Below are 10763 nucleotides of genomic sequence, written 5' to 3'. Positions count from 1 at the left end.
CGCTGGCTCCTCCCGGAGGCGGGCGCTGAGGGGGGCCGGGCCCCGGGGCGCTTGCCCCGCGCCGTGGCGGCGAGGAGAGCAGCGGGACGCGCGGGCGGGCAGGGGCATGACACGGTGGGCGGGAAGGCGCAGCCCGGAGCCGGCCCCGGGCGGGACGAGGCCGCGCCGCCCCCCGCGCTCGTTCCGGTTCCGGCGCGCGGAGCAGGGCGGGAGGCGGCGGAGGCCATTAGGGGAGAGCGGCGCGGGCGGTGAGTGCGCCCCGGGGCTCCCGGTGCCCGGTGGGGCACGCTCGCTCTAGGACCGCTGTGGGGAGGTGCCCGAGCGGCGCTAATTCCCCTGAGGGGCCGGAGGGGGCCGGGCCGGGTCGGGGTGCGGGAGGGCTGGGCGGCCCCGGCTCCCTCAAGAAAGGGCCCCGTGCTTGGCGCTGCGGCCCCCAGCACCGCCGTGCTGCCCTCAGGGGCCGTGCCACTGTGGGATCTGCCTGGGGCTCTTCCCAGCGAGGTACGAGTGGTTTTGTGGCCCTTAAAAGGGAGTTTCCCAGAAGAGACCTGGAAAAGACTGGTTGTTGATGTTTAACTCTACATGGGCGCGTCCCTAGAGGTGTGTTATTGATGCATAGTCAAAACACACGTTGTGTTAAAAATGTGAGGAAAGTGGTGCTTCACACTAACGGAAGGGATGATGGATTGTGTAATTGAAGCTTATTCTACATCTTCCTTTGTAATGAAAGCTTTTGTTTAGCTTGTGCCTCAGGTGTGGAGCCACAGCACTGCAGCCATGTCGATTGGAGTGCCGATCAAGGTCCTGCACGAGGCCGAGGGCCACATCGTCACCTGTGAGACCAACACGGGAGAAGTTTATCGAGGCAAACTTATCGAGGCTGAAGACAACATGAATTGTCAGGTATCTTTTGTCTCACAAGGATGGAGGGAAGGTTGGCCGATCTGGGCCTCGGAAGGCTGAAAACGTGATTAGAAGACTGTTGCTTTTAGTTCTGGGATAAAAAAACTGTACTGTTGCTGTTTTTTACCGTGGTGAAGTGGATTCAGCATTACAGAATACTCCAAAGAGGCCAGAGCTTATTTCCAGTTTCAGAGTAGGATTGGGCATCCCTGTCAGTAGGATCAGAGATTTTAAGAGTCTGTCCTGTAAACAGTGTTTTTCCAGAGTTTGTTGTTAAAAGCCACTGAGTTCAAGAATAAAAACCCCTTGATTTAATAAACTGAAGCTTATTTAATGCACATTAAGAGGGCCTAACTTTGACTTCAGGCAAGTGCTCATTGAAATCAGAATGCTTTCCTAGTAGTTAGTACTAGAATAACTTTATTAAAACTATTTGCATGTAAGAAAACATAGTGATGCTGATAAAGCTAATTCGTAAACTGGTGAGAAAGCAGAAGTGGTGGGCAGCAGGCATGGGGGTGTTTGGGTGGTTGTGATGCCTTGTGTCCCACTGAGGCCTGTCTGAGCACTGACTGATTTTCCCTTCCAGATGTCCAACATAACAGTGACCTACAGGGATGGACGGGTGGCACAGCTCGAGCAGGTGTACATCAGGGGCAGCAAGATACGGTTTCTCATCTTACCAGACATGCTGAAGAATGCTCCTATGCTAAAGAGCATGAAGAATAAAAACCAGGGCTCTGGAGCTGGGCGAGGGAAAGCAGCTATTCTCAAAGCTCAAGGTATGTACAGTTTCTTCATGGTACCTCCCCCTGTTTTTCTGTAGAACTGGAAAATCTCTGTCACTGAGGAGATTAAGCAGTAAGAAAAGATTACTGGTTCATACAGTGGTTTTCTGTATGTTTTATCTTACAATGAGAGTCAAATTGTCTCAATTGCCTGAATGTTTAGTATTGATGCTACAGTAATTTAGAGGTAGTGAGTAGTCTTGTTAAACAGAGCCTTTCTGTTAAACTTAGGAGTTCTGTTTTCCTGCAGTTTTGGCCACCAGCTGGTTGAAATGCTTAGGGAAGGATTCAGGTGTTCTTGTTGAGCTGTTGTAGGAAAACAGCTTTGGTTACAAAGATGGTAGTTAAGCTACGGGGAAGCTGTAATTGTTACCTTTTCTGTAGTTCACTGTCATTTGTGCCTTCCTCAGGGGATCACTCTAGTTATCAGGTGGTTGGGTAACAGTCATGTGCCACAGTCCCTGGTTAACTTCAGGGTGCAGCAACGTTTATGTGGGGGAGTAACTTACTGAGTAGTGTTACAAAACCTTGCAAGAGCGTGGGGTTCTGAATCTCTTGGGTGACACAGATTTGTGTGTCAGAAGGAGCATGAGATGCATGAATACCTACTGCAGTTGTTCTGGGGAGCCAGACTGTGGGACCATTAGGCTGTGGTTCTTCTCACAGAACACTTCTTCCTCTCACATCGCTTTCTGAGCAAGAGACCTTGAGTTTTATTGATGTTTTATTTGTCAGTTGTTGAGATAAATGTGCAGGTATGTCAAATTCATGTCATCCCTGATGTTTTCTTTCTTCAGTGGCTGCAAGAGGAAGAGGCCGTGGTATGGGCCGTGGCAACATCTTCCAGAAGCGAAGATAATTTTGGTCTTGGCTGAATTGTTTTTTTTATTAGGGGTGTTAACTTGACTACATGTGCATTGGTATCAGTTTTGTTTAATAAATGTTTCTGACAAAAACTCGTCTGCTCTTACCTGACAGGACACATCTTGGGCAAATACACTGTAGGTCGTCTGCTCTTACCTGACAGGACACATCTACACACTGTAGATTGATTTCAAACTCAAGCCAGCTTTGAAAAATAGTGGACTTTATTATATCTAGTTTTGACCACTTTGTGTGATGCATTGGTTTTTGAAGATCATTATGTTTCCTTTTTCTTGTTTAGTCCTGCTGTCATTTATTCTCTAAAGAATTAGAAGGCATTCTTAATGAAGAATTTTAAGTCATACATTATAAAGTCTTAATAGCAGCTGCATTTATGGAAAATACAACAAAACAGAGGCAGCTTCCTGAGAAGCAGAGCACTGTGTTCTTTAGCTTTATATGGACCTACAGTAGATAGAGGTCTGTCTTCAAATCTCTGTATTGGACTTGTATTTTTGCATTTCTTATCTTTCTCTTTGGATATGGGGAAAATTTTTCATTAGGAACACACAACTTTGATAGCCTGAATCTATATTTGCAGTGAAAAAAAAATCTATTCTGACTTTCTTAGCAGTTTTCCCCTGTGTCTGGGAAAAGATAACAGAACATAAAATAGGCATTTTCCAGGATAAGTTTGAAATGCTTGGTAGGTTTGAAAGACAGTGCAGGTGTATGAGGAAAGTTTTATAAATAGTTATCCATTAAATACAACTCAATCCAAGTACTGATGTTTTGAACAAAACTCACTATCAACTTCAGCTTTTCATCTTATTATCTAAACACAGTTGTGTGTAGATCAGCTGATCTGCAGGAAGCCAAATGTTGGAGTTGTAACTTCATTAAAGTGTAGCATGGGTGTTTTTACTGACTTAAATGGTTGAAATGTTTCAATGTAACCCTTGTGTACCTAATCACCTACTTGCCTATGGTCACTTACCAGTCTGTACACACACAAAAAAGCTGCTCTTGCTTTTCTGTCTGGATGCTGTGAAGACTCTCCCTTGTGTGCAGACAGGAAAGTTGAACTAATGTATTAACTTGTTGAATTGTGTGTAAATAAAGCTGTATTTGGTCTCACATGACTAGGGAAAACCCTGCTGCATGTTCTTCTGGGTGGTAATGATCCTAAATATTTGCAATGGAAACCTCCTTAGAATGTGTTTAAGGGATACTTGAGCTTAACCATAAAAGCATCGTGGTGTCATCTTACTCCTCTCATGAGGAATGTGTCCAAAAGAGGGCAGTCCTCACAAACAGGGACCATTTCCACTGGTGGTGACTGGCTCACCTCTTTTAAAGTCCCTGTTCCTGAGCAGTGCCAAGCTGCTGTTCTCTCAGGAGCAGTGGATGTGGCATTCAGCAGCACTGAGGGTGGGGGGCAACCACGAATTTTGGAGAGAAACAGTAACCCTCCTCAAGAGGTTTGTTTGATGGAGCAAACTGTATCTGCTTTAAGAAGCTTGAAGTAACTTCTCTAATGCGTATCATCTTTGAAGAAGATTCTGGATTTTGCATAAACAAAAAGCTTTGCACTGTGGCTTCAAGTTGAGGCTGTCTAGGATGAACTCTTCAGAAAGATACTGTGAATAAAAAATGTTGAAGTTTCACACTGGTAGGAAAGTCCCAGCCAAGAGAAACATCACTTGGCAATTTCTGACTGGAGTAACTGGAATGCTAGTTTGTTACAGGCTGCTTTCCAGGGCCTCCCTGTGCTGTGTGTATACTTACAGTGTGAGAAATCAAAATTTCCCTCTCACAGATGAGGTCTCACCCACTAGATGGCTCTGTTGGGAAGAGAATGAAACTCCAGAAACAAGAACCCTCTGGAAAAGAAAAATGCAAGAAATGAGACTTCTGCTATAAAGCCTGTAAACTCAAGGGCTATTATAAACTAGCATGAAAATACCTTATTTCCTTTCTTCTTCAGTGTTCCTGCATGGCTGGATTGTTCCAGCTGCTGATTGATGCTATGTTTCCCTGGCACTTGGCTAATTGAGCAAATGCACTTAGGTAATGCAGATTCCTCAGTTCAGTAACTTAAGCAATCTGTTTCCGTGGGATGGCAAATACTAAGGAGAGATGCAGCTGTTTTTAACATCTGCACTTATTTGTCACTTTTTTTTAATCACAGATTGCAACTTTTCATTCTTTGCCATCACACTGTGTGTGGGCTTATAAATCTCATGTTCTTCAGTGGGTTCAGGGCTCTCCTTAGTTTTCTGCTTTTGGCAGAGGAGACAAGCACTGGCCTAAAACCTTGTTCCAAACCTGCCCCTTTGATAACACCAGTGCAGGTGTCTTTGAACTACTTGTGGGACAGAGAATCTTCTGTGTAGGTGTGTGGTGTGTGGAGAGGTGCAGGTGGAAATTCACCTAGTCTTCCAGGGTCAAAACCACACTTGTGCTCTGGTATGAAAACAAGGCATAACATCAGAGAAAAGTTCAAGAAAATATCACTTGAGAAAAATTGCATTGCATAGAACTGTAGGATCTTTCCTCACTGACTGGGTGCTTTCATCCCATACATGTGCAGTTCTTGCCTCCAGGTGTATCTAACTTATATTTGATCCTAAAGTTGTAGTTTTCTTTAGTTAATTTTTCAATGCTGTTCAGAAAACCTCTTCTAGAAGGGCAGAATGGAGTGGGAAATGTGAATTTCTGGTGCTGGTAGTACAGATAACTGTCTCTACTTGAGCTTCACAGTGAGCTTTCCTGTAAAATAGATGTGTCCTATTTCTTTTGCCAGTAAAATATGAGCAAAAGTGGAAGACTGATGTCCCAGTGGACCAATGGTTTGGTGAGGTAGCAATGGATGGAATTCTGAGGTCTACAAGAAAGTGTCAGTGATTCAGTTGTTTATTTCTCAGGCAAGGGTCAAAAGTGGGGAAAGAGTTCTCTCAGGGATTTTTTTGTTTCCATCCTGACAGAAGCAAAAATTTACATCTGGACTTGCCCCTTATTGCAGCCAGACTGATTTCAGGCAGACCTGGTCTTCCTCCTCCAACATTAGATAAAACTTTACGGGACCCTCCTGCCTTCAGTGATTCTTTGGAAGGAAATACAGATATAGCACTTTAAAAGCATGGCCATGGGACAGCCTTGAAGAAGTGCTGATGGGTCAGGGTGTGCAGATCACTTTGCAGGTGAGAGGGGACTTCACCTGCTCCCACCTCAGACAGGAGAGCTGGGGCCTGAAGTAGCCACAGCACTGCTTGTCTGCAAGTATTTTCCAGGTCAAGCTGTGTTTTGACTGCTCCAGGTGTCCTGTTGTTTCCTAAACCTGTAATGAGAGCTCTTGATAGAGTCAAGAGTATTTTGGAGCTGGTGGATAGGAGTGTGCCACCCTTCCCTGCTCATGGTAACTGTTCCTCACAGACCAGGCTGTGGGATTATTTCACTCGTTCTGGAGGCTGACATTGGTGTGCAGTGTGAGTAGTAGGTTTGGGGTGGGTTTATGCCACTTAATTCAGACGTTTAATGAGAAAAGTATTTGGTGTTTGTGTGTGAGTTGCTTGTTCCTAGTAGACAGGCTATTATTCCTGGCACAGGACCAGTCATTGCATAAGCAAGTATTGTGCAGCCTTCTGCTGCTCAGCAGAGACTATCAGAGTCTATGAAAAGTGGAGCTTTTCCAGCATCGTTAATTCAAGGGAGAATGCTGAAGCCCTGGCAAAGAAACAGATTGTATCCAGAAGATGTGTAGTTATGCTGGGAGAAATTAAAAGAATTGCAGAAAAACACTATCATTGTTCTTTTGTTTGGTGAACTGCTTGCAGTGAGCATTTAATTTGTTCTTCATTTTCCCTTGCCTGGGGACTTAAAATCTGTTGTGTGGTTGGGGGTTTGCCCTAATTCCAGCTTACTGGAGAGGTGCTGGTACATCTAATCCAGAGCAAGCTTCTGCTTGTGAGGAAAAACTTCTTACATTTTGTCCCTTGGTGCCTAAAATGTCAAGAGGGAGTGGAGCCCACAGCCTCAGAGAGGTTTTGGAGCACTGCAGTGGATGGCCCTCAGCAGACATGCAGTGAAGCTGATATTGTGACAATGCACAGACCCACGTGGTGGCATTTTAGAATGTTTATTGATATCTTTACACTCCCCTAAAATCCCAAGTAAACTGTAGGGTGAATAGGGTTTTTTTCCCTGACACCATACCCAGCTGAGACACAGAACTGGCATGCAGAGATTTTTACTTTTCTCTGACAAAGAGGTGTTGCTGTTTGTTGCTTCATGATCAGATGAGCTCCTTTCTGTCTCATGTCTTTGAAACAGCTCCATAACAAGCCTTTTTTTGCAAAGCTCAGCCAAAAGTCAGTGTTGTTCCCCTTGAAGGACACTATATCAAAGAGCACATCAGATGAATCTTCTGAACCAGACAGGAGTGTGTCATTTGCCTGCAGTCTTGTTCACCTCATGCTTTTGAGGGCAGTTTGGAGGTAGGAGAAGAAGTGCTGTGGTCTGGGGAAAGGAGTGGCTGCACTTAGAAGAAATGTTGCTTCTTCCTTTTCTCTTGGTACTTGCTAGCATTGGCTTTGTTTTGTATTTTCACTGCAACCTTTCTTTTTTCTTTTCCAGTTAATGATCCAAATTTGACATGGAGAAAGTGGATGAAGCTCTAGGGAACTCATTAGAGGCTTTTCATGTCAGAATTGGACTCCAAATACATGAAATCTAATCCTAAACCTAGGCATAGATTTATACCATGGGACATGCTGAAGTTTCTGGCTGAAGGCTCTTGAGAGGGTCCATGTAGGAGATCTCACTTTATCTCCATGGCTTCATTTGAGCCTGGCTGTTATTGGCCCTGCAGCCCCTGGCTGAGCTGGATACCTTGGGAAGGAGCTCTGGGGGTGCATCCTGCTGTCCAAGCGTTCACCCAGCTCCAGAGCACCTGGCCTGGCGGTAGCAGGAGCTTTGGGGGCTGCCAGTGACACTGTAAAACACTGGGATTCATACTGGAGCTGAGGGATGGGCCAGCCCAGGGCTGAGACCCAGGCAAGGGGACCTAGAGAGACTCTGGGCTGTTGTCTCTGAATATCTGGTTACACATCAAACCTGTTCCTTTGGCCTCCACTTGGCTCTCTTTCCATTGCAGTTTCTGAAAAACTAAAACCCCAAAGAGCAGTTGGTAAAAGGATGGATGGGTTGGGACTTGCTCAGTTTTTCAGTTGCAGCAGAGTTCAGACAAAGGTGCACACATCAAACTGTTGGCTCTGCAAACCAAAAGATTTCAGGGGATCAAGAACAAAGCTCTGCTCAGAAGTCTGACATTGAAACCCAAAGGCAGCTGCCTCTGCTAGTCTGGGAAAGGGCCTTTTTCCCATACTTTGTGCCATGTTTTTATTGTTGAGACACCATGTATTTCAGGGGAATTACACAGGTTGAATAAGGCCCAGGTTGTTTTTGATAGCCTTGCAAATGCTTCCCATCATTGTGTCCAGTGTGGGGCAGATTGACACAAAAATGGGCTGGGAGGAATAACCCTCCCAGAAGCTGAGGAACTGGCTGGTCAGAAAGCAGGAAAGTGCCTCTCTTCCACCTTTGTGACACACCCTGCATGCAAGCAGAATGAACCTGATGCTGCTGTGGAAGGAAATGTCAGGGCCATTGTGGCTCACTTGCTTTTGAGGCCCCTTGGATGCAGCAGGGGGAGTGCCAGGCTTTGGGAAAAGGAGTAAATGGAATAAAAGCTGACTTTCCTCTGATCTCTACTGCTGAAGAAGAGTTCCTGTGTGGTTATTGTGTTTAGTGGCTGCTCTGGTTTTGAATCAGCATCACTGAACTGGGGTCCTGTCAGATCTGAGAGGAACAGCAGAGGGCACAGTCAAGTACTTGGTGTCTCAAAGTGGATCAAGAAGTCGTGGCCTTCTGGAGCACTGGCCTCAGCTGAGCATCACTGAACTGGGATCCTGTCAGATCTGAGAGGAACAGCAGAGGGAACAGTCAAGTACTTGGTGTCTCAGAGTGGATCACTAAGTCGTGGTCTTCTGGCCTCAGCTAGCAGTGTTCCAGCCTGTTTTGTTTTGTGAAGTGCCCCTTGGCAGCTTTAAACCAGCTACTGCATCTCTTCTGAGAGCACCTGCTTAAGGCCAGTAAACTGTAAAACAGGTTCTCTTATCTATGGATAATGTCCCCAGCTGGGGTGGCTGGGCTTCCTGCCAGCTGCCCTTGGAGGCTTTTTCATGCAGAGACTGCATGTATGAGTGTGTATTGAGGCAATTTGCCTCTTCCAAGCTTTGAGTCACGTCCTCTGGTAGGGAGTAGAGCAATCTCTGAAGGCAATGTTTAATCTTCTCTTGTTTGTTTTCTTAAGATGAAACAATTTATATTTTTGACATCTTTGTCAGCAGCTGTCCACTAAGGAGCTCGTCAGCCTGCCCCAAACAGTGCAAACTCCTTTATCTTCCTAGTGCTTGTGATGAGAAATGAATTATAAGTTGAGAAAAGAGCCTTGGCAGTGCAAAAGAAAAGGACCTTGACAGGTTTTGAAGTGTGTGAAATAAAAAATAGATTAGACAAGCTTGTGCTTCCAGCTGCTTTTTGCATCCTTACCTCAACAAAATAATTACCACTTATTTAGGCAGAGTCACTGAAGTGAGGGAGGCTTTTGCTGAACTCAGTGCTCAGCATTTTGCTACCTGGAGCATGCCAAGATGCTTACCTGGATTTTGTGATCAGAAGCTGAGGTAAATTACAGGGTGGAGTTGCAAGGAAGGTGTTGTCCTCCTAGGCAGGGAGAGAACAAGTGCTTTTCTGTTGGAGTAACTGTTCCTTCTTCCTTCCCAGGCACCAATGGCCTCATTTAGCTGTGGTGTTATCTCCACATGTGGCTGGGCTTTGCAGGCTGGTGCTGCTGGAGCTGAACTGTTCCTTCTTCCTTCCCAGGCACCAATGGCCTCATTTAGCTGTGGTGCTGCTCGTTATCTCCACATGTGGCTTTGCAGGCTGGTGCTGCTGGAGCTCTCTGCTGCTGCCTGAGCCCCCTGGAGCCCCTGCTGACAGTGCTCACCAGCATCTTCAATCTTCACACCTGGTGACCTCTCCTTCCAGCACACTGCTGAAATGTCTCATGAGCTGTGGTGAGCTGATCACCTGCTGGGGGTGGGGAAGGGGCTGTGGTTCCATCTGTGCAGCTGCAGCTTCAGCTCCCTTCCTGCTACGTGACACAGGTCCCATCCCAGGCTGACAATCTGCAGCCTGCACTGACAGGGAGGCTGGCAAACTGAAAATGGTGGGGAGAGAGGCTGGTGTCTGAGTCTTGATACTGTGTGCTGCTCTAAATACCTGAGGTATAATACCTCCTTCTTCTAAATGCCTCCTGAGGAGAATATTCAGTCCTGCTGTGTTACCTGACAGGAGAGAGGCTCACTGCAGGGCAGGTGTCCTCTGATTTAGCCTCATAACTAAGCTGGTCCCTCTGGCCATCTGAAGAGACCCAAATTAGCAACTCATCCCTTTAATACCCTTTGGAAGCCCTGAGCCTTCTCATTCAGTGCAAGGAAAGGCTCATTTCAGTTGTGTCATCCTCTCTGGTTGGTGAACTCAGCTTTTATGAAAATTGCAGATTTGGGGCCTCTAGATCCGCTCCTTGAGCATGCACCTCATCTGTAGGGGGCCCAGGAGCACTTCCCAGCTTTGGGATGAGCTGGATGCACTGTGCTGCCCAGAGCCCCTCTCCTGTCCATGGGATCAGGAGCTGGGTGTGCTGGGATTGTTTCTGCTGAGTTACAGCCCATCAAAGTTCATCCAAGAAGCAGTGGCAGGACTTCATAATTGGCATTTTCACATATTTATTCACAACCAGTTCTCCATGGGGAGCTTTCTGTGGCAAAGCAACCAAGTGCATATAGAGGAATAAACATGCATGCCACAGCTGCTCAGCTGAACCAGTGTGTTTCCTGCTTTATCTCCAGATCCTGGAGCTGCCAACTGGCAGGTGGCATCGCCAGAGATTGGCACAGAATTCCCCTGCAAGGGGCTGAATGTCTCATCCCTGCCCTGCTGGGTAGCAGAGCTCAGACTGAAAGCACAGCTTTGAGCAGGGCTGAAGCAGGCTGGGGCTGAGCCAGGGGCTCTGCAGGGAGCAGCTGTGTCAGGGGTGCACTACACACTGAGGGTCTCACCTCATTTCAGGGGGCTGCTGCTGTC

The 10763-nt window shown here is 46.5% G+C and overlaps 1 protein-coding gene across 2 annotated transcripts; it reads left to right on the top strand.

Annotated features, from left to right (window-relative positions):
• Nucleotides 1-36: 36 nt before the first annotated feature.
• Nucleotides 37-3695, top strand: SNRPD3 (small nuclear ribonucleoprotein D3 polypeptide). 2 transcript variants are annotated; one of them, XM_039726104.1, is made up of 5 exons: nucleotides 37-248; nucleotides 742-903; nucleotides 1493-1685; nucleotides 2489-2696; nucleotides 2739-3695. In XM_039726104.1, the coding sequence occupies exons 2-4, from the start codon at nucleotides 778-780 to the stop codon at nucleotides 2548-2550; spliced, it is 381 nt and encodes a 126-aa protein (XP_039582038.1). In that variant the 5' UTR covers nucleotides 37-248; nucleotides 742-777; the 3' UTR covers nucleotides 2551-2696; nucleotides 2739-3695. The 2 variants fall into 2 exon arrangements, with proteins under 2 accessions (XP_039582038.1, XP_039582039.1); XM_039726105.1 differs by lacking the exon at nucleotides 37-248 and adding an exon at nucleotides 360-501.
• Nucleotides 3696-10763: the final 7068 nt, after the last annotated feature.

Source organism: Passer montanus, unplaced genomic scaffold (assembly GCF_014805655.1).
Source record: "Passer montanus isolate IOZ18808 unplaced genomic scaffold, ASM1480565v1 scaffold57, whole genome shotgun sequence".
In the NCBI taxonomy this organism is placed as follows: Eukaryota; Metazoa; Chordata; class Aves; order Passeriformes; family Passeridae; genus Passer; species Passer montanus.
This window is presented reverse-complemented; position numbering and strand designations above follow the sequence as displayed.